Below are 25,993 nucleotides of genomic sequence, written 5' to 3' on the forward strand. Positions count from 1 at the left end.
TTGAAGCCTGTCGTATTTCCATCCAGTGGGAGTGATGTTTTACTAAACACTGCACAGGTTTGACATCCCACCTGGCATTTGTAAAATCAATGTTCCTTTAAAGCTGGGGACTTGTGACTCTTTAGTATCTATTGTCATCTCATGCAGTTCTCAAGTTCTTTCCTCCCTCAGCATCAAAGCTGGGACACATTAATGCAGACAATATCCCCACTTACCTGAGGCGGCAGGCGGAGACTGTGCTTTCACAATCCTCCATGGAGCGTCATGTTTTTTTCCCCGGGTTGTTCCTCCCTTCCTTCCTCTGTCAGTGCTGGCACACCACAGCTTGTCATTTGGTTCTTGAATTTTTCATGCAGGTGCATTTGCATGATCACAATCCTGTGTCACTTCTTCCCCCGAGTAGATTAAATGCTGCCAAGCACTTGAACTTCCCCGTGGCTCGGCTGAGGTAGAACAGAAGTGAGACAAGCGTGCTTATTGGGATTGTCAGAGCAAGAGCCATCTTGTTTCAAAGGGTGGCACTTCAGTTGGGCAATTAGACGCAAGAGGCCTGCAGAGACATCTTAAAACAAAAGTCAGTTCACATTAGCTACTGTACATGTGTTGAGTCAAATTGTGTGGCACTAAGAAAGGAACTGTTGCAGGCAATTGAAACATCTTACAGTTTTTTGGTGGAAAATACTGCCTTATTTAGTTGTGTATATATATATATTTATTCAATACATGAATCTCATATTCATAAAACTGGTTCTGCTTTTATCATGTTTTCTTTTTGGTTTCGTGGATAAATTGGTTCTGAAGTATAGCTTATGTGTTGGACTCTGAATGATATACTTTTCGTCATAGGGAAGATGGCCTCAACTACACAGGCTTATATCAGCTCAGTATAGTTCTAAGCACCATTTCATATATGATAAAGTGATCCATTTTTATCTGAGTAGTGTGACTAATCACTTGGCGGTCTCTTTATAAACACCCCAACGACTATAACAAAGAACATATACAAACTGCTGTTGAGCTTTGAATAAGAGCTTTGAATGTGTCTAAGTGATCTCTATTAAATCAATATGAATATCTCTTTTCAGTCACAAACCCACAAAGCTCACTATTGCATAAATACAGGCTAATGAATGAGGCATTAAGGGCTCTATTTCATTCATGGTTCATTTGCATTACACTGTACACAGTGTCCAATGTAAACTAATGTATTATCTAAACATTATTCATCAAGGATGTCCAGTGTTAGTATTATTATTATTGCAGAATGTGCATTATATATAATGTTATTTCAAATTAAAAACAAAAACTACATACCGTGACATCAGTATAAAGGCAGTTACATTCTCATTCCTAATAAATGGGTCTTTTTTACTGTGCTTCTGTACTGAGAAATATGAATACCACTATTGCAGGAGGCAGTTTGCCCTCATCACAATGATGGGAATTGATTAGTTTAATTTAAATTTCAAAATTGTCAGTGGAAGCGTCGTATAACATAACTGAATGATTTCTGTGTTTGAATTTTTGTTTTCAGTTACACCTGGTTAATGTTCCCTATTTCTCACAAGGTAAAGACACAGAAATGTGATGAAATTGACCATTTTCACTTGGAAACCCTGTAAAGTCGTACTTTGCACAAGTTGCACAAATGTTGTAAGAATTTTCAAAAACTAAATTTTGGGTCAAGAGTTGGAGTTCACTATCACCTCACACGAGACTCACTCAAGATTTGCGACACATTTTTTGTGCCTGTGCTGTCTTGCAAAGGATGTGAGGTAGTTGAAAAAAACATTTGAGAATCCCAATTCAGCTGTTGGATTAGGAACCCAACTTGAATGAAGGCCACATGCTGAAACGCTACAGGCTCAATTCTCATTTCTTGCATTTTGTAATTTGTGGAACCTGAATTGAGAACAGTATGGGACATATTTCTCAATTAAAAAAAAACAACCAACAACCCACAATTGTAAACAAGATTCAAGTGACACGTTTGTGAGGCCTCCAACTCACACAGGGTAAAGGCGAGCTCCTGCGTTTTGAGATATTTTGGATCCACAACACATAAAGAAACAAACAACCAAAAAAGGCGTGGGCTTCAAACAACTTACAATCACACAATGCAACCCAAAAATCTGCTAAATTATTGAATCTTTGATACACTGTGCTGTGTAGTCTTCAAAACTGGGATAAAACGTTCTTCTGATCTGGTCTGACAATGTACGTGAAACTGAGAAAATAAAAGAGAAAATCAACAATTTTGCATTGTTTATTTCTAGTTAAACCCGTCTTAAAGTTGTTTGTGTTTTTTATTGCGTCACAAAGATGTTTCAGTACACACGGTGCCAACGACTAATATGACACTTAAATCAGGCAAAATTCCAACATTAAATAACCAGTACATTTATTATTCTGGAGTGTCAATTACATTACATACATTGGAGGCATCAGTGACAAGTTTATGCTAATAAATGAACAGGTTCTGGATTAATATGGCAAAACTCAATAAAAGAGGTTGAAGTGAATATATCAAAGAAGTAACCTGTTATGTTAGGCGATGAATGCAAGAAGCTTGGTTATGACTTACCTTTCATGTAGGTAGTTTCGAATACTTGATGCGGATTAATCTGTCATTAGAGGAACAGACATTTAAAAGAGGGCTATAGCGGCTGCTTCAGAAGGAGAAGTGCGTCTCATAACATGGTGAAACATGCCTGTATAAAACATGTAAGCAACTGTAAGTGTCTGGGGCCAAATTATACATATTTGAGATGAAAGAGGGCATAGTTAGAGGATGATCGCTTTAAGATAGCAGCTTCCTCAAGAGAAGAATTTTGTTAATTGACCACATTTTGCCACATGAGCTGCTCGTTACTTCAACCACTTCAACATTTCCCATGAGAAAAACTGTAAATGACACTTGGAAACTTGTATGTTTTTGTCTGCTACAATTCCACCTGTGAAAGGACCGGAGGATTCAGACCGAAAAACCCTGTTGCAGATGCATGATGGTCATTTATCCCCATGATGAGAGGGAGAGAGCGGCTTATGCAGAAACCATGTGTCAGTTTGTCGGCCTGAACGAAAAACCGGGGGCAGGCAGATGTTGCATATTATGTACCAGTCTACTGCCTCTAAAATTGTTCTGCAAATGAGGATCTTAATGAGAGCCAGTGTTTGTGGGTCAAGGAACAGCCTAATCATGCTAAGTCAATTGCATTTTTTCCCCCTCTCTCTCTCTTTGTGTGTGTGTGTGTGTGTGTGTGTGTGTGTGTGTGTGTGTGTGTGTGTGTGTGTGTGTGTGTGTGTGTGTGTGTGTGTGTGTGTGTGTGTGTGTGTGTGTGTGTGTGTGTGTGTGTGTGTGTGTGTGAAGCAGTGAGCAGATGAACCAACATTTGTCTGACTGCAGAGGGGTGCCAGTCATCATCTTTCTTCATTTCCCTCCCTCACTCTGTGCTCCAAAATCTGGCTGGACACTTAAGTACATTAGCCACACAATATGGACTTGTCTTGTCTCACCAACAAAACAGATGTCAAACACATGTCTTTGTTCATGTTTCCCTGCACTCCTCTCGCTTGCATTCGGCCCTCAAACCTCCCACTTTGTAGTCAAGATTTATTGTGCATAAAGTCTTTGACCTTACATCTGATCATTAAAAACGGAATAGAAAAATATCATCTGAGGTAAAATATCTTAGAAAAAAAGATGTATTCAGAACATAAATTGTCAAATAAAGATCAAAATCATGATCGCTGTCATTTGTCTTTACAGTCATGTGAATCGCTGTTGAGCTTTGATATTACTTAAAAGTATTTGTAGCCTTGTAAAACTGTGCTTACAGACACAGGGGAACATTTATTCTATGGAATACTATGTAGTGTGTGTGTGTATGTGTGTGTGTGTGTGTGTGTGTGTGTGTGTGTGTGTGTGTGTGTGTGTGTGTGTGTGTGTGTGTGTGTCCTCAGACAATTCTTCATTTGACATTTTCACTGTTATAAATATCATAAGGTTAAAGCTTTGGGCTATCTTTCCTTTGATACAAACACATCTTACTTATATTTGTATCTGAAGACCGTTTTTTTTTTTTTTCTTTTAAATACTGCGTTCTTGAAAACAAATATTATAAACTCAAAGCATTGTAGTTGCAGGTTTAGATTATGTTACATTACACATTATTGCAACTTGTTTCATTGATCCAAAATTCATCCACCAGCATGGCAACAACCACAAACGATGAAACCAGAGTGAGAAAAAGGTATTTACTGCTGGTTTGGCTGCCACAGAGGTCTGATCCTAACATCACTGAGTCTGTTTGAGGCTACAACAGGAAAAGAAAAGAGACTTAGGAATAACTGAGACAACGTAATTTTTCTCCAAGTTGCTTGACTCTCAAATTTGTTGAAAATGAATGAGTGAAGACTGATTCTTTCTTACATGCAAAATACTGTCCTTTTCCCCCCCTGTACTGGACAGTGTACGTTTGTTAAACGACATACAAAGACTATTGATATTCATGCACTGAAAAACCTAAATCCTACAAGCAAAAAAAACAGGGGAGAAAAAAAGGTCAAAACAATTATTACATTTTATTTGTTGCCAATTACTAAATAAATAAACTTGAGATTATTTGGGTCATTGGAAAAGCCAAAGAAATCGTTATCTCCATTGAAGGCATCAAATAATTAAGAATTCTTTCATATATAGTTATTTATAATTTAGCACTTGACCCATGGTGGTCTGGACATGGCAGTCGCTGCAGGGTTGGTCTTGATCTTAGCTTATAGTCAGCTAAAATGCGCCTCTGATCAGAGCCCAGTGGGAGATATGCACCGATTCATCAAGTCACAACCAGGGCAACTCAGGAAGGTTTTCCTACCAATATGGCTACAGCAGAAGCACTTTTCTACTGCTTCAGTAGTGGAACGTTTTTCTTGAAACTCAATCGCAAACTGTACATCCATCCATCTTCTATGCGGTTCGTCATGGTCAGATTCCCGGGGCGCAAGAATGCTAATCACTGCTTCACCGCATGGCCCCAAAGTGTGCAATGTACAAACATCGATACGTTTTTTTTTTTAGAAGTTCCAGTGTCACTTTTCACTGCCGGATCTTATGGAGGTGATTCCATGATCAGAATCAGAAATGGATTTGATTATGGCATGATAATCAAGAGCAATCAGAGATTGCTGCTGTCTGCCAATGGTTGACCTAGACTCAGAAAGAATTTGAAATATTTCCTCAATTTGACACGAATGAAAAGATTAAGAAATGACAGGCATGTATGATTGGCAAAGATCTGTCATGTGCTTTTTCCGTAATCCTTTATGCATATAAAGTGAAATCCTCATTCAGAATCCAGATCCAGATCACCTCTAAATTTTAAAGGGGTTTTCGCTGGCCTAACATCTATCAGTGGTAAAAACTTGGTGAAAATCTGTTATGTAGTTTTGATGCAATCCTTAAAATCATATAAAATCAAATCTTGATCCGGATCCGGGTCACCTCCAAAATTTAATGGAACCTTCCACTGCCTAATAATCTATCTGTGGTGAATATTTCAACAAAATCCGCAGTAGTTTTGACATAATCTTCACAACAGACATACAAACAAAAAGTTAGATATACACAGATATTTTTATTACGTCCTTGGCAGACGTAATAATCAATAAGTGTCACACCTAAATGTTTTTCAACACAACATTTCAGGAATGAAATGCCATAAGAAACAAGAACAAAGCAAATGTCACAAGGAAAAATGAAAAACGATGAAATAGGTTATGGCCGCACGGTGGCGCAGTGGTTAACGCTCTCGCCTCACTGCGTGAAGGTCGTGGGTTTACTCTGGGTACTCCGGTTTCCTCCCACAAACCTGTGGCCCTTAAACTACTCACATTGTGTACCACCTGGAAACATACTGAGCCCGCAAAGTCTCCCCACCAACCTGAAGCTGAGGCTTACTCGATGAGCTATATGGACATATCGCAAAAGAAGAATTTATTGCATCCCCACTGTACAAAGCAGTAGCCTTTGGACAGGCACTTAAATTCACCCCAACAAGGTAAAACACTTATTTATCTGCAATAAATACAGCAAGCCACAGCTCTAAGAATGGCAGATGTGTTTTTGAGTTGATAGAGCCTTAAGTGTGCAGTTCTTTCAGAAGTAATTTTGTGATACAGGTGACATATAATCCATAATTCAAAATGTTTTTAGCAACAGAGACATAAAACACAAAGAAAATCTCACAGCATCGCCCAGGGCCAAACACCAGCCAGTTCCGCCACTGCATGCATGTATAGGTTTAATCTGGATTTCCATCCACAGTTCAAAAACATGCCAGAAGTATTAAGTGATGACGCTGAATTGGACTAAATTTTCTGATTGTTTGTCTTGCTGTGTTTGTCCTGTCACGGACTAGTGAGGGGATGTATCCTACATTCTTTTCAAGATTCAAATTATATTATTTGCAAAAAATATTTTGGGTTTTTCTCCATATATCACAAATACCAAATGTGGGATGATGATGAGGCACCATGTGGCTCACGCCATAAAAATCTATTTTAACTGTGTTGCGATCCAAAGGCTATAAAAATCACTTTTTTTGAGCTCGTAAGGGTCCTTTGATTTATATTCTGGTTAGGCTGCGTATGCAGTCTGCAACAATTACTACACTAAAAGTTGATTTTATTTTAATTTTCCTCCAATACACACACATTGAATTAAGTTATTGAAACATGTGTTTTGATACATTTATAACCAGTAATTGAATAGAAATGAATAGGAAAAATCTACCAATCTCCAGATTTCTACTGCTACTGTGCAGCAGTTTTTAACAGGGGAAGATGAGATATAATTGAGCCATTTTACTATCGTTTCCTTTTGAAATCAGCACTGCTTTCGTTTTAGAGACAGTTTTCACAGTGCCGTACGCTGGCAAAAAGTGTCGTGAAATGACGGAGCGTCCGTGACGCAATGACGCAGAGCAGCAGAAACGGAAACAGCGGGCTCGTTTGAAAGAAGGAAGCCGTCGCCGTGGTTACGGAGAGCTCAAAAAGTTGGTTTTAGCCTCAATACGCTCAGTTGCGACTACTTTATGAGTATTTTCTCGTTTGTGGACGCCTTCTTTCTCATTGGTGGCGAATCGTGAAGTCGCTCGGAGCTCCGACTTCCCGCAGGAAGTTGTTATCAGCTGCAGATAAACGGAAAAATGACAGTTTAGCTTGGAGTGGTTAGCATTAGCTACACGAGCACAGGGATTTTTACACATCACACAGTGACACTCTTTGGTCGCTGTTTACTGAGCGAGATATCCACACAGGTAAGCGACAGTCTGTGGTTCTCTTGTCTGTCCTATACAGGAAATGCACGTGCAGTGTTTACTAAAATGTCACATCCTAAACAAGCGTCCTGCTCGTTTTTTTTTTTTTTTTTTTTTCAGGAAATCACAGTCCTGAAACCTCCAGACCCCCGAGATCCTTATGAAGAGGTTTACTAAGAGTCCCAGAGTCAGAAGCAAACAAGGTGAAGCAGCTTTTAGTTCCTACTCTCCTCACCTGAACTTCCTGGACACCTGAGGACTCCTGACACATTCTTCTCTTGAATTGCATTTTAAAACAATATCATTTGCCCAGATTTTCCAATAAACAATAGATTTACCTTTTTAATACCTTTTTACTTTATTCTCATTTTCATGCCTTTCTTAATCATTTAAAAAATATATATATTTCCTTTATTTCCTTGTAAAGCACTATGAATTGCCTTGTGTCTGAATGGTGCTATATAAATAGATTTGGTTTGCCTTGCCTTGGATGAGATCCCACAAACTGACCTCAGGTTTTGTCTTACGTCCTTCATCAGTCTGAAAATGGGCTCCAGAGATGACGCTCGGATCCTCGTTCTGGAGGAGGAGGTGAAGAATTTGTCAGATGAGTTGCTACAATGCCAGGTATACACAGTGATTAATATGTGGATTAATGCTGTACTTGAGCTTCTATTTTGAGCGCTCACATTTCTGTGTTCTTGTCTTATGTTGTGGTAATATGACTGATCCACTATAACTTTACCCCACAGCAGCTGACTGTTAAGGCGTTTCCCAACTCTTGCTTGTCAAAAGTGTTTTTACCCACACAAGGACAAATATCATTTCACACTGAGAATAAACTAAACACCATTCTGAAGAGTGATATCTTGATGACTGTGAAATATATATATATAAAATTTGTGCTAAAGAGATCAATTATACAACAAACAGTCTGGCTGTCTTAGGCGGTCCCATCATGTTTAAATGTGGTAATTATATGTAAATTATTGCATAATTAGTAGGCTATTATATACAAGTAAAATTGTTTTCTATGAAATAGAAAGCAATTTGTAACACATATTATGTATCAACAATACAAATCCTGTTTTTGATCAGGCAGAAAAACATCTTTTATTGTGGACAACCAACCTAAGGCTTCAGTCAACATGTGCGAAGAGCAATGAGCACTTCACTTCATCATTTTTGTCAGTGTGAAAAACTATTTTATTAATCATATACTCTCCTGCAGCTTTGTAAATTTCCCCCCACTTTGCTCAGTTTATCAATTATATCCAATATTGTCAAAATTATATCAAAGGTATTTGTAATTTTGTTGGCTGAAAAATGTTTTTCATTTGTGTTTGAACAAATCTAAATGAAATCACTGTACAAAAATATCATATTCTGTTTGTCATGGAGCATTTCGGAATATGACTTAAAGATTTCTTGGAGGATTTTGGATTTAGAAAAAAAAACTTTGCTGGTTGTTTCTGTTCAAATCCAAAAAATCAGACTTTAAAGTGTAAATGTTTTTTTGGCTGATTATTAAAATGTATATGCTTCCAATTTTGCCAAATTGCATGGGCCATATTAAGTTTGTTGTATTTAGATATCTACAAATTACTTGTTCAGCAGATGCAGTAAATAGTGTGAAAAAACCCCCATCTTAATTCTCTTTGTTGAAATAAACACAGCCATGCACACTCCTGAGTAGATCTGAGAACATTTCAGTTTCACTTCCACTTTGTGAGTCAGTGACTGAGAAAGTCCTTGCGTGCTCACCACCAGGTGGTGTCTAATAACATGAGTGAATTGATCCCAGCATTTCTCACTTTGCATATCCACATTACCTTGCAGCACAGGTAGGGAGACAGCTGTGAAGTCAAGCAAATGAAGTGTTACATTTCAGGTTTTATTAGACTATAGATACCACCTAACGCACCGGGCAGCAGCATTTGTTGTGGTGCTGTCTGGCTGTAACCACATGTGTGCCTGATGCTTTTTTTTTTTTTTTTTTCCTGTGTAACAACTATGGGTTGACTTTTTAAGTTCACTTTCAGGAGTTTGCTCACCTCACTTTGTTGTAGCAGCAATCACATCTCTGCATCTTACACATTGAGCTATGCCATCCAATGACCTCTAATCAATGCATTTGTTACTAATTCACAGGCACAGATTATAAATAAGGCTCAACTGAAGCAACTGGTTAAGAGTCATTAGAAATCAGGGGAACTGTCACATGAGGAAGACGCTTTTTATTAGCACTTATAAAAGAATTGGAGGAAATTTGGTGAAGGAGATGATCGTCCTTTTGTTCAATGTCTTCTCGATTGTTTCTCTCAGTTCTGTTTGAATTTGTTTCTCACAGATTTGTATAAATCTGCTGCTCTGTATTAGTGTATGACTTAAACATATTTATCAGAATCAGAGTACTTTAATATTCCCAGGGAGAAATTATTTGTTATAATGGATCTCTGTGCAAATGGAATATGAAAATATTTGCTTCCTTGTTAGGATTAACAGCCTTGAATGAGTGTATCACGCTCAGATTGAGCCATTATAAAGACTGATGACCACAGGCAACTTCCTGCGGTGCTCCGTGGTGCACTTAGGAGGTACGATTCTCTGGCTGAAGGTGCTCTTGTGCTTCATGAGAAAGTCATAGAGATGGTGTAAGTTGTTCTCCATTATCGCAGGACATTCATGCACTGCCCTCTGGCCTGAAACTACTGCCAGAGATTAAATCTTCACCCCAACAACATCGCTGATCTCTGTTAGGCAGGTCTGACCCTCCTTGTAAACGATATCAATATTTTTGCCCCATTCCGGTTTGTTTATCATTAAACACTCCCAGTCATTTGTAGTGTTCTACCCTTGGATGTGGACTGGGCTCTACTGTGCCCTGGCTCTCCTCAGTCCACGTTCCACAGCCAACTTATTTTTAAAGGTAAAAAGATGAAACATTTCTTTGTGTTCTTGTTTTTTAAACAGTGGAGAGCAGACCATTGCCCTACTGGCGTCTGAAATGTGAATGAGGACATGTTAAACTGCAACATCAACATTTAAATCCATCTTTCAGTCTGAATGCACTACGTTGCCGAGTGCTTTAAGTTTCCCCGTACACTCTCGTACACTCACTGGCCCTGTCGAGCTGACATAGAAACCGTCCTTGGTGGTCTTCAGTTGAGTGGAACATCAGCGATTCTGTATGTCTAATAAGGACTTTAAGTCGTGCAGTGTACAATTTTAAATAGTGTCATTTGAATACTACTGATGTATAAAGTCTCTGGCATGATCTACTTCAGGACAGCCATTAACTATAAAGAGTCTCATCTGTCAGCCAGCAAATGTTCCTGCTAGAGCAGACTAATTTTACTAATATGTGCTGAACTCCAGTGGCTCTCTCTGGTATGTTTAGCCCATGGTGTTTCAGTGTCTAGATTCAAAATGAATAATTCAGTCATCATCAAACACACATTCAATGCATCTTTAAGTACACATATACGGCAGAGGAGAGTTCTTGATGAGGGTCCTGACTGAACATTTGTCTGTGAAACAGTTAATGGCAGCCAAAGGCCAGACAGAGCGAGACCACATATTTCAACTATAACACGCTGCCTAATTTAATCGTTAGCTGCGTTCCAGGGTTGATTTGGTGAGATCTCTATGCCTCCATCATCTGCATGCTGCCTGTTTTTACACACACACACACACACACACACACACACACACACACACACACACACACACACAGACACACACACAACTGCATATAGATACAGAAACGTACAGTCCTTACACTTTATATGATCAGCTCATGGTCTTATCAAGGTCTGCTTCTGCCATTTGAATTAATAATTGATTAGACACTTTTGAAAAGGGGGTTAAAATTCATGTACTAATTGGAGACCAGTAGATTCCAGTGGGAGCGATGACTTTTATCTTATGATGATGTGAACATAATTTATCAGATAATTTTATATTAGGTCGATTTGGTATAATTCTGTCTTTTAATGTCAGAAAATGTAGTTTTTAGATGTCCCTCATTAAATGTAATGTAGCTTAAAAATGTTTGAAAAACCAGCGAGACAATTTGAATTGGAAATGTGTCAGGGGCTGCCTGAGTTTTTCTGCTTGAAGATGACTCTTTCTGTCATCAGTTTTGAGTTTCTTTGGGGCTAGTTACTTTGGAGCTGCAGTGAAAAACATATCTGAAAAGCAATTGATTAATAAAGAAAATGCAAGCTCGACTGCTGTGTTTTGATTTGTATCCCAGCACTCCCCAGTCATAAATAGTGCATAATGACAAGTGTCAATGCTGGCTCCCCTTGAGTCGAAGGTCACATCCCAGCGATGGAGATTACAGCTAAGAGAGATTCTTGATTAGAGAGGTCTGACCAGATAAAAAAATATATTTTGTACAAGAATTTTGAATTATTGATCGCTTACCCCGACTGTCGTATGCTAATGCCACCGAGCATCCAATTTAATTTTTTGGGTTTTTTTTCAGTCAGAGTGTGATGTGTTGCAGATTTTCCTTTTTAAGGATTTATGTAAATAAAGTTCATCACCAAGGATATTGAAAGTTATTCACCATTAGGTCCATCTCCATTAAGGATATGAGTTGCTGACTTGCTGAATCCTTTATTTTCGCAGGCAGACAAGGAGTTTGTGTGGTCCCTGTGGAAACGCCTGCAAGTGGCAAATCCAGACTTGACCCAGGCTGTCAGTTTGGTTGTTGAGCGGTGAGTAGATTCATCTTACACATTGCTACCTGAGAATCGTAGCAGCCGAACAATCCTTTATCTCACAAGTGAGGGGAAATATGTGTGAAAGTCGTTCAACGGGTGTTTAAAGCACCTTGGCATTTCTACTGGGGTTATGACGGAATCTGGTGCAGATGCTGATTTAAGCCCTTTTATCCCGGGTCTAGAAGTTCAAACAGTCGAAACCTTTTTAATGAAAACACTCTTCCTCTGCTGCTCACATGCTGGACAGTTGAAACAGTCCTGCCAAATGCTTGTCTTTATCGGATAATAGCGAGCTTGAACATGACCTCTTTTGCAGGGTGGCTAAGCTGCACAGGAATTGTGGCATGGGAACTTTGAGAAAAGACAGATTCTTGCTTTTTGTTTTCCTGATCATGCATATTTGGATAAATGTACCATATTCGTCCTCATTTGGACAAAAGCATTACTTTAGATCGTCTTTGAAAATTCACTTTGTTGCTTCTTGATCTTGCAGCCACTGAAAAATAAAGCTTTATTGTAGTGTTTTCTAACCAGAGATTAATTTATTTTCAATCACCGGTGCGTATCACCTACTCTTTGAGGTTTGCCAGTAGAGCTCTAATAGAGGTAAAAATACAGTGCAGGAGCATGCAGAGAGTTTCTCAGTACCTTTGCTTCTCATTCCTACTCTACGCCCTCTTCAGTTCCTTATAGCCCCCTTAGGAAACCCATCAAAGTATGTTGGTCTGTGGAGACTGTTGGTGGAACATGCACCCAGAGAGTGTATGTGTATTGTATCACCTGATGCGCAGGAGGATATTGACATGGTAATTGTGTCGACTCCAGTCAAGCGCTGGCGCCCACTGGGAACCGCCATTCATTCCTCCCTCCCTCTCTTGTGTGGGTCTTGTAGAGTGATTGGTTGGTTGCTCAGGACATGGTGAACACAGCCCAATATACGAGCAGATGCAGCTCGGCCTGCCTGCGTTGCCGCCCCTCCAGGGACCCTCGATACTTATTTCAGGGTCTGCCAGGGGAGCGGGCTGATCAGAAGAGGCAAGGATACGATAGAGAGGGTCTCAAAGATAGGAGGAGTAGAGGGAACAAGTGATGAGTGCAGGGAGTGGGCTGCTCCCTGGTGATCTGAAGTAGTTGAAACAAAAAGGTCCCAAATTGAAGCCTTGTTTTTGACTTCTGAAAAATTCATTATGATAAAAGAAGTGGCAGTGGGACTGATAGAAGTTTCAGGATTTCGTGCTGAAGTATCTTAATACTTTAGTATTTTGGAGTGAATGAGTAAACAAACGTGTTTTTGTCTTTTCCACTTAAAGTTGAACCATGAAAAATAATTACTGAGTGTAGGGTACAATGCCACTTTTTAACCAGTAAGGCTAACCCAGTAAATTTGTGGAGCACAACAGGTGCACAATGATTGTTTCATAATAAAAGAGTAATTATATTATTGTTCAGTTTTCTCCATCTACTTGTTGTCTATTCAATGTGAACCTAATTAAATATTTTCATGCTTCTTTTCAGTGAAAAGCAGAAAGCTGAGACCAAAGACAGGAAAGTGTTGGAGATCCTTCAGTCCAAAGATTACACAATACAGGAGTTGGACCAGGTATGGTACCTCGCAGTTTAAACGCAGGTTTTCATCATCGCTGATAAGGAATGTCTGTTTGTGACACATTTTATGAAAACGTGGAGGGAAGTTAAACCTGCTAATAATGCACCTCGTAATACTGAATAAAACAGAATCTGTGTGTTTAAGACTGGATCCATTTGGCCTGTTTTCTCTCACCTTCATTTGTGCTTCTTCCCTTGAGTGATATCTCTTGATGGTGTGATGGCTGATGATAATGACATCACTAATGCAATTTACTCCAAATCATCATCCCTACTCTGAAGCATCTGTCAGCCTCCTTCATTAGCGTCCCTCATCCAGACTCGTGTTTGCTCTTAATGAGACTGGATGTAATGGAGTCATCAGCTTACCAGTGCTTTTTGACATTACCCTCCTAAGCAGTGATAACAGTTGCGTCTCATGTAGGACCACAACAGACTTGCTTATGGCAACCTTTGTTTTATTACAAGATTCATGCTTTCAGATTGAGGCCAATAGAGAAGTGGAGACAGTCAACACAGTTCACTGTTCTCTCAGAGGATACGCAACGATGGGAACAGAATATCCCTTCAACACAGACACTCCCAAGTCTTGTTGCATAGCCATGTTCATGACTGGGAACTTCTTGTGGATTAGTTTGGAATGTTTCACCCAGTGTTTAAGCTCTGGGTGTAAAAGTCAGACATATTTTTATATACAAATTAAAGGATGGACTACTGCTGCTCTGCATACAGTAAGAACAGACTGACACAAAAAGAAAGCCATTGCACAATGTGTGAGAAGTAAGAGATTTTTAATAGTGTAAAATTACAGACATGTCAAATAATCTTCTTGATATAAAGCTTAATTTCGTTCAAACAAATGCATTCAATGTAATAATACAATGGAAATAGAAAATTAATGGTTATCTCATCGGCAGCTGCTGATACTACTATTAAGACACTTGTCCGTTGGCTGTAGCACCTTTATAATACAGTGTCATTTGTAAGATTGATGTCGTTATTAGCATAAATTACAGTTCTTTTGTAATTGTCTGAAATTGATAATTGTGGTATTTATGTTACCTAACAAAAGTTATACATAGCTACAGAAGAATGTGATGATATTCCAGCTATAATCGTACATATTCACACAAAAGATCAACTTAATTTTGGCTCAAGAGAAATATGTTAGTGTTGTTTTATTCTCAAATACTCTATGAGAGGAGAACCATGGCAGGGCATATCACTGCTTAACCGCCCTCTATGCACTATGCTTATAGATGAACTTATCTTAACTTCGGGGTCTAAATAGAATTGTTCACTTACATGTTTCTGCTTGAAAAAAACCCTCAAAAAATCAAGTGAATTGAAAAAGCCTTATAGACTGGTAGTGATAACAGTGATTTGGGAGAATTCAAGGCACTGCATGACAATATAATGTATGAGTATTGATATTTCACAAAATAAAGGAGATTATCAGGTGCTTAGAGAATTTATGATAGAGTTGGAAAGATTGTCTGAAAACTGTATTTCATCATATTAAAACCATGCTTCTTTGGGAACATTCACACCTCATTGAATGGCGAGATATAATAACATTAAGTTTAAGAATTCATTGACTCCTAAAGAAAGAAATAATGTTATAATATCTGAAATTAGTGAAATTTGATCTAGTTAAGTCAAAGTTATATAGCCAGTTTAGCCATGAATGGCTTCATTATTGTAAACTTCATCAGCTGTCTGCTGAGTGCATATGATTATTGTATGATAACTTATTTAAATGTACCACCCTGTAAATTTTGGGTAACAAAAAATTGTAAATGACGAACACTTCCTCAAAATTATGACTATAGCAGCAAAAAATAAACAAACATTCACTAATGCCAAAGTAACCCTCCTTCTGCGAACACTTTGCTGCAGATTATGTGAAAAACTATGAATGGTTTTAGAAGCATGAAGAGTTTTCTGTGTAAGCATCAGATTTATGTCTACGCGTGGACCACAGTATGGTAAATCAATTCAATTGAGAAGTTCTAAAGTGGCTTTAACAGAAAGTACTCATTTTGTTGTACATCTTGAAAAGAGATGTGCAGGCTTTCTGAAAAGCTCATTAATAGCTGTGGGCTCTGTGCTGTGTCATCCGGCCCTCTGACAGTCATCATCTCATCTCCAGTCTTCAGCCATACCCACAAAGTGATTAATTGGTTCTTCCTCTTTTTTTGGAGATGTGATGGTCTGCTGATTCCACACTGTATCTCACTTTTTTTTTTCTTAATTTATCAGCTCTTCCACTTTGATGATGTTTTTTTTTCCCCTTATCTTCTATTTTTCCTCCACCTCATTCTCTCTCTACTTTTGTAACATAATTAGCTTTCATTTTTTGAACTGTACTGGGGATTTTTAAATGCTAATCTTTCTGTCCTAGACCTCTAACTTGGCAGACACCCCCTTTTTTCCCTTCTCTATCAATTGAGTGTTACCAAGGTTCAAAATATTCTCCCTATCTCATTATCAACATTTGAATTTTTTTTTTTTTTTTTTTGCACTCTAGTATAAATCTCTATTAAAGCCTCTCTGTTCTTAGCACAGAAAGCTAGAAGTACCAAAGAACGCTAAATCCACTATCTGGATATATCTGAGCGATTTCCCTCAACGTGGCAATTAATTGCATCCCAGAGCACAGTGGTATTTGATAGTAGGGTGCACCCACAGAAGGCTGTGGATTTCCAGCCAATGGCAAACCCCAACTGATGCAGTGTGAAGAAGCCAGCCTTTCCCTACCAAGGCCACAATGCAGCCAACAAACTTGAAGTGAACATTTACCAATGTTAAAAGTGGGTAGCCATTGAATTGGTGGACCATTCTGACTTGCCTTGGCTGCTTGATTTAATGTAACAGTTTATCATTCCTATAATCAATTGGAAATAAAACAAAACGTTGCTAATGAATTGTAATAAAATTTGTTTGAAAAAAAAAAAAGAATAAAAAAAATCAAAAGCTTGAACTTCACTGCTTTGCTCTGTTTGTAAATGGAATTTGTCTTTATTTCTCATTATTTTGCCGAACCAATCCCGATGGTAACTGACACCATGATCATTACATTTAATTATTTTTTTTATTTTTTTCATGATTATTGCTAATGTTACACATTTTTACTGTTATAGTTGTAATATGTATTATAATGTTGTGTGCATCCCCGGGGACTGCACACGGAAACTAGCCACGGCGAAATCTGGTACAAAGCATCTTGTCTTTAAGATGAATGTTTTCTGTACATGGTCTCGTTGTTTGGAAGGCAGCATGGTAATTGAGCGGTTAGCCACACTGAGAGAAGATACCCGGGAGCCTTTTTTAAAGAAGTTTGCATGTTCTTCCTGTGTACATGTGGGTTTTCTCCAGGCTCTCTGGTATAATTGTTTGTCTAAAAAGAAACTAACTTGTGAGTTGTGCCTCTGTGTGTGTCACCTGTCCATTCCTTCCGTTCTACACCTTTGAGATCCTCGATTGCATAAAGAAGATATAGATGATAAATGGATGGATGTTTGATCAGTAAAGAGTGTGTAAAATTGTTGCCTGTTGAATTTAAAATGTAAGGATTGAGGGAACCGACATGCTTTATTTAATCATATTTCATGTGCTTGAATTTTTGTTTAGAGTTCAATACGTAATTTAACCCGTAGACCTGGTCTTCCTTTGTTTTTCCCCTGTGTTGTACTCAGTTTTTCTTTTTTCATCTCTGTCACAGAAAGTGACGGGACAACAGCAAGAGATGAACAACTTGGTAGAGGGGAGGACAACAGTGGAAGAGGAGAGCACTCTAATGAAGAAGGAGCTGACAGCTCTGCGTGAACAACTGGACAAGAAGAGTCAGGAACTTCAGGTTGGTGCAACAAATTTTCCGTGGCATCCCCTGCCTTCAGCTCTGAGAAGTCTCTTTTCCGTGTGGCACCGAACACGACAACTCCCCCGTGGCTATTGCCTCAGGCATTTGAATCATTTAGAAGAGAAAGGGGATTGTTCAGCCCTCTTAAACACAATCTCAGTGTCTTGGCATCTTTGTCTCTTGTTTTCACCCTCACTCTGTCTCACCCTTTCTTGCTTTTAGCTTTCTTTCTGGCTCCGAACAACAGAGAATACTTAACAGCTGGAAAGTCTGTGTGTGAAGGAGAGAGACAGAAAAGGGAAAGCAAAGGAAAGGAGGTTGTTAACTTGCAGATAAATACTTAATGCCCTCTTCAGTGGGGGAAAGTGAAATTTGTGCATGTGATGGTGTGGCTTTCTCTCTAATTATGGTTAGATGGGACCCGGCTATGATTAATTGATAAAGGAATGGTCCTTACACAGTCTTGGTGGGGTCTCGTGGTGAGAAATCGTGGGGGACAGCATCAAAGGAGACCTAGGTTGAGTCTAATGGGTTTTGTAGCAAGCACCATTCTCATTAGGAGTCTGTCATTAAAGCTGACAGACTGGCCCTTGTACCTGCATGAGTCCAGCTCTTGCAGCACGACTCAGCCCACAGTAGCCCACATCTGGCCGTGTGGGTCCTGTCATACAGCACAGGTGACCTTGGCCAATCAGTGATCCATGCAGGGGGCTCCCGCAGAAAAGTCGGTTCACTGTTTACATATTCATTTCAGGCTCAACCCCATGGGTTACTTCTCTTTTTGTATCTCTCCAGCGTTTTTTTTTTTTCTTTCTTCATTTTCTCAGTTTGAATTGGTACTTTTTTCTATTCTCTGTCTTTTGTCAATGTTGTTTATTTGGCCCTATTGACCCACCCGTTCTCCTCCTTGCGTGCGCACACACACACATACACACACAACCCTCTTATCCAGGAAATGAAGACAGAGTGTTGGAGGAAAGAGGAGGAGGAGCGGCAGGTGGTGCAGGCTCTAGAGGAGGAGAAAGAGGGATTAACTTCCCGCTGCGCCGCCCTGCAAGCTGACCTGGAGGAGAAACACAGGCAGGCCAACAGCCAACGAGACCATAGGGATGCTGCCCAGGCCAGATTAAAGGTATGAACATGGGGACAAGTCCACTCACACACACACACACACACACACACACACACACACACACACACACACACACACACACACACACACACACACACACACACACACACACACACACACACACACACACACACACACACACACACACACACCTTGAACTCTCTGATCCCTCACTTGCTCTCCTCCTCATCTCGTGAATATAAAAAGATCTCTGTAGCAAAGCACCGGCATAAATATGCAGGGATTGCATTCAAAGGCAGAAGAATTATAATTTAACATGGGGAAGACAGATTTTCCTGGTTTTGGGGTAAAAAATGAATTGAGCTGACTGAAACCTGCAAAGGTGCGTGGAATGTTGTGGCTCAAGAGTTTGTGGCTGTTGTTTTGTTTTTCTCACTTTCAAAGTTGTTTCATTACATCTGTCATCATTAAGATTAATACATTACTCATCAGGAATAATCTAGTAGCTTATAAGCATTGAGTAAGTCATATCACATTCTGAATCCTTGGAGACTTCGATAATTCAATAAACAGCCTTTCGCCTTTTTTTATTTTCTTACGCTTTCTGCCAAGACTTGAATTTTGAGGCATGAGAAAACTCACATTTTCTCCTTTCTTACAGGCTAATCTTTACGAAACACACTGATACCAGAGTCAAATCCAGTCAGACACAAAGTCTTGAATAAGTCAGAGCTGACAAGTAAAAACACTTGGGACAGGATGAAGCACAGCGACGAGTCTATGCACATCCATCACAGTCTATGACTAAAATGTATTATATTCCATAAAACAAAATATGTGTCCATATCCAATTTAAATATTCCAAACTCCGTTAGAAAATTTAATATTTAAATTTTTTTCATCAAGTTATTGTAATTCACCTCTAATGGCCCAACTTCAGTACAATCAATATAAAAAAAGGCACCGTCCCCATTTCATTTGCAGATTTTTCCCCTAAAAGGTATTTAAAGCTATTGTTGCTCTTCTACACCAGCATCTGGAGGAGGAGCTGCACAAGGCGTGGCAGGAACAATCTGCATTGAAGAACGACAACACTGGTTTAGCAGTCCAGCTCTCTTCCAAAGAAAAGGAGATGGCAGCTAAAGAAGAGCGACTCCATCGACTTCGGTGAGCACTTCAATATTAGGCCGTGTTTTTGATTTTGTTGCAACCACACCTTGATGACGTCACACGGACGTACTGATTTTAATTAGTTGACTGAACCTGGGACTAGACTGCCAATATGTGAACGACTCACTTTACACCTCACTTTGAATAGGTTACTGGAGGAGTTAGTATATTGCACTCTTTGCTACTAGGCTTGGGGGTGACACAGATTTCTTCCACTCTAGCTCACGCAAAGCCACTTGATAAGCCCTGCATAGTGGATGTGCTTTAAAAGAAGGAGGAAAGGGAAACCGGGAAGGCTTTGGCTAAGCTTTAGTCGATATGATAAAAACTGTGAGAACTGTAGGAGCCTTAGTGGTAATCTCAACCTTTTTTAACTACTTTTCTGTTTTAATGCCAGAGGCACTCTGACATGTCAGTCACACAAGGGCTATAGACTCTTCGTGAGGTTTTAGCTCAGCGATTAGAGATGTCCTTATAAGTAAGAGGAGTGGAGTGGTAATTCCATGGGGGGACAATAACAAATGTCAGAAATGAAACTTGATGGTCAGTATTGTTGCTATGTTAATAGAATAGGAAAACAAAAGTATGAACTTCCTTGATTTATGACATTTTATCTATGGTTGTGTCAATAATGGTGCTATTGATCTTTAAACATTATATTAGTATTCTAAATCAAGTTGAAAGAATAGATGATAGATTATTGAGTGGGTACTACAAACATGAGAAATACCAATGTGTTTGAAAAGTTGAAAGTTTAGGTAAGGCTGTGATTCTAAACTGGTCGACAGATTTAAGCAGCATCATTTGTGAAGTCTGTCAAAAAGAATGCAGTACCAGGAACAGCTATGGCATTGTAGTGTATTAGGTAGAGGACCCACATGATCAATTTCAATTATATTTTTCCCCCATCAAATGTAGTTGAGCGCTGACAGGCTCACAGTGCCTTGAACAATGAGAAACTGGATTTGTAATTTCACCAGCTTAATTGAAACATTGTCATTGAGATGTCTTTTTAAAATAAGCCATACAGACATGTTCCTTGTGTGTAGTCGGGATTTTGCCGAAATGCAGACCCTGTACAGAGGGAGCACGGACCAAGCAGCAGCACAGAGCCACTTGATCAAGCAACTGGAAGGACTCAACCTTGACACCCAGAGAGTCATGAGGAACCAAGAAGACGTGCATACTGCCGACACCACGTCCTATCAGCAGGTACTCAGTGTGTTCACTGTATCTTCTTGCTGTGGATGGTTTCTCTACACCTGATGACTGTACCATTGTGCCATGCATTGCAGTTCACCACCGGAGAATATAAAGAAACATAGATCCACTTTTAGTCAATCTACACATAAATGTTTTTTTTCTTCTCCCTCTTTGGAAGATCTTTGTGAATGTTTTCTCCATCACTGGAATTAAGACAGACCATGTGTTTTATCTTCCTCCATTTGATTCGATTGCTGGTTCAGCCGTTCTCTTCTTTCTTACTCGTATGTGATGGCAGCTATACAAGGACCTGAGTCAGTGTTACCAGGCTCTTCTGTCGAGTGAGGCCAAGCTCCGCCAGAATCACCAAGAGCTCAGCAGCCAGCTCGCTCAGAAAGACCAACACATCTTGGAACTCCAAGCACAGCTACAGCAACAGCAGGAACAAATCCTGCTTCTTCATCATCAACATCAGCAGCAGTCTGAGCAGACTGCCCTCTACTCCTCACCAAATAAGCAAACCAACTTTAAAGTAAGCATTCTTATTATTTACCTTAGAGCACCTGTCTTTCAAAAAGTGTCTAACATGCACAAACACTTTGAACTTACAATGTTTTTCAGTATTTGATCACATGCTGAGCATTGATATGCATTTGTGTGGGTACAACAACACATGCATTTTGATGGATTCCCTTAATAATACACCAATGATCTCTTTTAATAACCGTATAGATTCTGATCCTGTCAAACACTTTTCTCAGGGTAGAGTCTAATTGTCCTAAGGTATAAAGACAACTGTGTGTAGGTGGATTTGCAGCCATGTTAGTAACTGACACGCTCCAGCATGGCCTGTGGTGGTGTGGTCTTTAACTCTGAATCATTCTTTTGATATTGCTCTACTTCACCCTTGATCTATCCATCACTCTTAGCACCCATGTCTTTTATGTCAGCTATCTGATCTTCTCTCGTACTCAGTCCAAGGCACACATGCACTTTCTGACTCACTTTATCAATCTTCTCTCCCTCCTCCCACCCAAGTAACTGGGAGTCCTTTTAGCACACTGCGGTCAGATGGTGAAGACAGATAGAGGTGGGGAGAGCCGATTTAATTGGACCCCAGTAATATTCTTGACGGTGCTGTTTGAGCTACAGTTTTACATCTGTCAGTCAGCAGGAGTTGGTCTTTAGTTCAGTATTTTTGAACTGTCACCTCAAGGCAATAGAGGCTTTTACCAACTCTTGATGATGTGGAGATAGTTGTTGGACCACACATTTAGTTATGAATAGTAACTTGTATTTATATCTTGTACTTCTGAGCCACCTCAGTTCAATTCACACCGCATGGTACATCTTTAGGCATTTTAATCTGTTGAGCTGTATTATTTTCACTTTAGCTTCAACCTGCCTCGTCTTTAACAGTGAATCAACTCTGTAGCTGATGCCTCAAATTATATCTCTGCAGCAGTTTAGATACAGCTATGCCTGTAATTCTTTAATTTGATTGGTTGATATTTTGCCGCCCCGAGACTGTGGAAGTTGAAAGATATCGGCTCAAATGTTAAGTGAGTTACAATCACACCGTCTCACTTAACCCCGTTAATTTAACCGGTGGTAAAGTATAAATGGATCACTTAGTCAGTAATTAAATCCAGTACTGCAGTGTTCCTCCTGTAATTAATACTACATTTAGTGAAGATGCAGTTAGTGCTGTGTGAGTGTCGGTGCTGTGCTGTATGCATGTATACGAGTGTGAATATATAGAGTGTGTGTGCTCCCTCACACTGAAAGTCGTTGCCCCTTATCTCGTTGCCACCCAGGTCAAAGTGGGGAAAAAATAATCACACATCTCCATGGTTGAAAATAATTATGAAAATATTGCGTACATAACCAAAGCAAAGAATAAATAATACCTTATGCCTGCCGAACACATGTAGCTGCTGTCTGGCTGATTTGTTTCTTTAACTTTCTTACCTACTGACATCAAAGTAAACACATCAGGTACCCCAAGGTATAGCACTCAGTCAGGAGGGCTTTCTGTTTCCCTCTCTGTAATTTCGCTGGCAGGTTGTGCGTATATGTGTACGCCTGTGTCTGCGTAGGGCTTCGTGTTTGACTAAAGGTGTGTGTATCCGAGCACATAATCGCAAATTCTGTAACAACTTCTTCCCGAACACCTGTTAAATTCAAATGCTCAGGTTGTTAAGGCAGATTTGATTTTAATTTTAAATGTTTTTGTGGAAGTTACCATTGGAGGTGATCAAAGTGCTGATCGCAACAGGAGCACCGGGGAGAGACGCAGTGCTCATTTGAATATGGACTAGAGCGACGGCTTTGAACACCCCTCCCGCAGTGGTTTTTGGTGGGGGTGGGGATAGCAGAGGAGGGTGGGTGAGAGAAATAACACCCATTGTGTGGTATACTTCCACGCTGTGCACCAAGATTGACTTGATGTTTCCTGTCTTATTCCAAGTTAACTCTTTAGAGGAAAACTGAACTGGAACTACGAAATCTTGAATCTTTGGTGTAGTTAAATTGTTCTCCCCAACTGTCAGTCTAGTTTGATATTGTTTTCTTCTCTATCAATTATTAAATCAATCAATATTAGTGTACTCATTTTAATTGGTTTCGTTTTTACCCCAGTCATGTTGTTTATGATTATAGCATTATAACCAGTTGGTCCTCATTTTGTTTATCAGATTTTCCTCTTTTATTGCGCTTGTACTGTGTTTGTAATTGTGTATTTGTTTGTCTTTGCATTCTGAAGACACTGAAATGTTTCCATTGGGTTAGGTTAGAAGTGGCCTGATGCCTGATGTTGTGCTGTAGGGTCTGGCTGCAAACCAGGCACCTGCATGACCCCCATGAAGAGTGCGGCGCAGCCTGAACTAAATGCCAGGTTGGGGAGGTTTGAGGTGCCAAGCTGGGTGGTCACCATCACAATGTAGAGGCAGGGAAGATCGCTCATTAGTGGAACAAAATAAAGAAAAAAGCAACCCAAATCTAACTAACCAGCATGAACATTTAATCATTTGCAACTATCTCCCTAACAGCATCATTGCATTCACTGTTGTTAAGCGATTGGCTACTGTCAAAGCTGGGCGGTGATTAAAGACCGACATTACAATCCATAGTAGACCTCAGGCTTTCTGGAACCATCACCACACCGAATGAGTGGTAAGTTGGTAATTGTGTGGGCAGTAATTCAAAACGCTGCTTATTCTCTCATCAACATTGGGAAAAAAGAAGTTAAGCAATGCACATTCACTCCAGAAAAGTTTGATTTAAATATCATGGAAAGAAGCAAATGTGTCTTTTGAAACTTTGTTTTACAAAATGTGTTTTGTCATAGTAGTAAAAAGACCCGCATAAAAATAATTCCATTAGTGTTACTTCTATTCTGTTTAGATGATTTGGAATTTCTGGTTGCCGCTGTTTGTCTCTCTTTTTATGCAATTCCTTAGTTTTGTGGTTTTAAAAAAAGGTTGCATTTACATTAGTAACAGCCTTCCCTTCATTGACCTGGCTGCCCCTTTCTTTTTTTTTAATAAATTAAAAGAACTCATGTTGCATACCCGTCAGCTTGCTGGGATATTTTTAAACACTTGTCTCTGGCCTGTTATTCATGCTCGCCAATCTAAAAAGCTATTTAATTAAAGTGCTCGTTACACACACGCATGGCTAAATACACTGATCATTTTGTAATGGGTCACCTTTAGCTTGTGTGGAACACTCTTTTGATCATCATCATTAATTGCAAAAATTAAATGAAAATTAAGAAACCCAATGCTACAAGGAAACATAAGGAGTCAAACAAAATAGAGCGAAGCAGGGGACACAAATGCTGAAATGTGTATTATGTGATGGAATATGTTTTTATAATGTGCAGAACTTATTTCTGGCCATTTAGTGGTGTCACTGTGAGGAAAGTACAAATGAAGAAAATGCATCAAATTTATTCCATATATGCTTTTTTATTGATTTATTTTCATATATATTCCTGACCTCTGATTTTATCAAACAGATATTACTTAAACATGTTTTTTTTTTTTTTCTTTAATGTCAAAACTATATTTGCCAACCACTTATTTTGGGCTTTCTGTGTGTGTTGATGGTAAACTGTATTGTCGGCATTAGTTTGGGTATAAGAGTGTGTGTTTGGACCTGGGCCATGTCCGGGGCCCGAGACATACTAATGACATAGATGCCAGTGGTGTGCTTTACAAGCTCAACTGTTCTCATTAGATGAGAACCTCTGTGTAGCACAGCTCGTCTCATTAATGAAGCACGGCCATGTGCTGCTGGAGACGTACATACACCCGGGTCAAACAGACTGTGTGGGAGGACTCTCAGATGCGTGGACCAACAGAAAACATGCCTGCACCTACATCCTACTCACTGTGCGCTGTCCTTCTGTAAAGTCCCTTTCCACTGCGCTACCAGTTAACGCGCACGCTCATACATAAATGCACACACACATTCTTTGAAGGATCACCTCCTTGAATACAAAGTGCACCTGGCCTAGTGGGGAGCGTGCGCCATGTAGCCTTCACTTCGCAGGCCTATCGAATCACTTTCACATATCCTGTCGCTCCACAGATGTATGTGATTGTGAATGCATGAGAAAGCATTTGTGTATGCATGCAGTTGTGTGTGGCAGGCGCGTGTGTGGCAGGCGCCCCTCCTGATTATAGCTACTCCATAATTAACAGTGATCAGATTTGTTTTGTGGCATAAATGGTGCATGTGTAGAACATTAGGCCTGGCAAGTCTCATTTCAAATTCAGCTCAAGGGCTCGGCAGCAGACGGGTCACGAGCTTCAGGGAGCACAATCACAAGCCTCGCTCCATATGGTCCTGTCTGCCGCATCCTCACCAGTGAGGGCCGCCAGTGCCAGACAAGTTCCCCCAAGAACCTAATCTTGTTCAGTAATTACCAAGACCGGCTTTTTTCTTTTTTCTTTTTTCCTCTCCCGTCCCCCTCCCTCAGCCTCCTCCCTATCCCTTGCTCTCT

General features: G+C 39.7%; 1 protein-coding gene across 1 annotated transcript in view; it reads left to right on the plus strand.

Moving 5' to 3' along the window:
* Positions 1 to 6,991: 6,991 nt before the first annotated feature.
* The window catches only part of cntln (centlein, centrosomal protein), an 80,941-nt gene continuing 61,939 nt past the window's right edge, over positions 6,992 to 25,993 (plus strand). The window contains exons 1-10 of the mRNA XM_080463472.1: positions 6,992 to 7,316; positions 7,437 to 7,519; positions 7,856 to 7,943; positions 11,955 to 12,043; positions 13,565 to 13,649; positions 17,379 to 17,513; positions 18,469 to 18,648; positions 19,643 to 19,776; positions 20,829 to 20,991; positions 21,281 to 21,514. Coding sequence (XP_080319598.1) covers positions 7,863 to 7,943; positions 11,955 to 12,043; positions 13,565 to 13,649; positions 17,379 to 17,513; positions 18,469 to 18,648; positions 19,643 to 19,776; positions 20,829 to 20,991; positions 21,281 to 21,514 — 1,101 coding nt within the window. The 5' untranslated portion in view covers positions 6,992 to 7,316; positions 7,437 to 7,519; positions 7,856 to 7,862. The remainder of the gene's footprint in view (positions 7,317 to 7,436; positions 7,520 to 7,855; positions 7,944 to 11,954; positions 12,044 to 13,564; positions 13,650 to 17,378; positions 17,514 to 18,468; positions 18,649 to 19,642; positions 19,777 to 20,828; positions 20,992 to 21,280; positions 21,515 to 25,993) is intronic.

This window comes from Lipophrys pholis (assembly GCF_963383615.2).
Source record: "Lipophrys pholis genome assembly, chromosome: 5".
In the NCBI taxonomy this organism is placed as follows: domain Eukaryota; kingdom Metazoa; phylum Chordata; class Actinopteri; order Blenniiformes; family Blenniidae; genus Lipophrys; species Lipophrys pholis.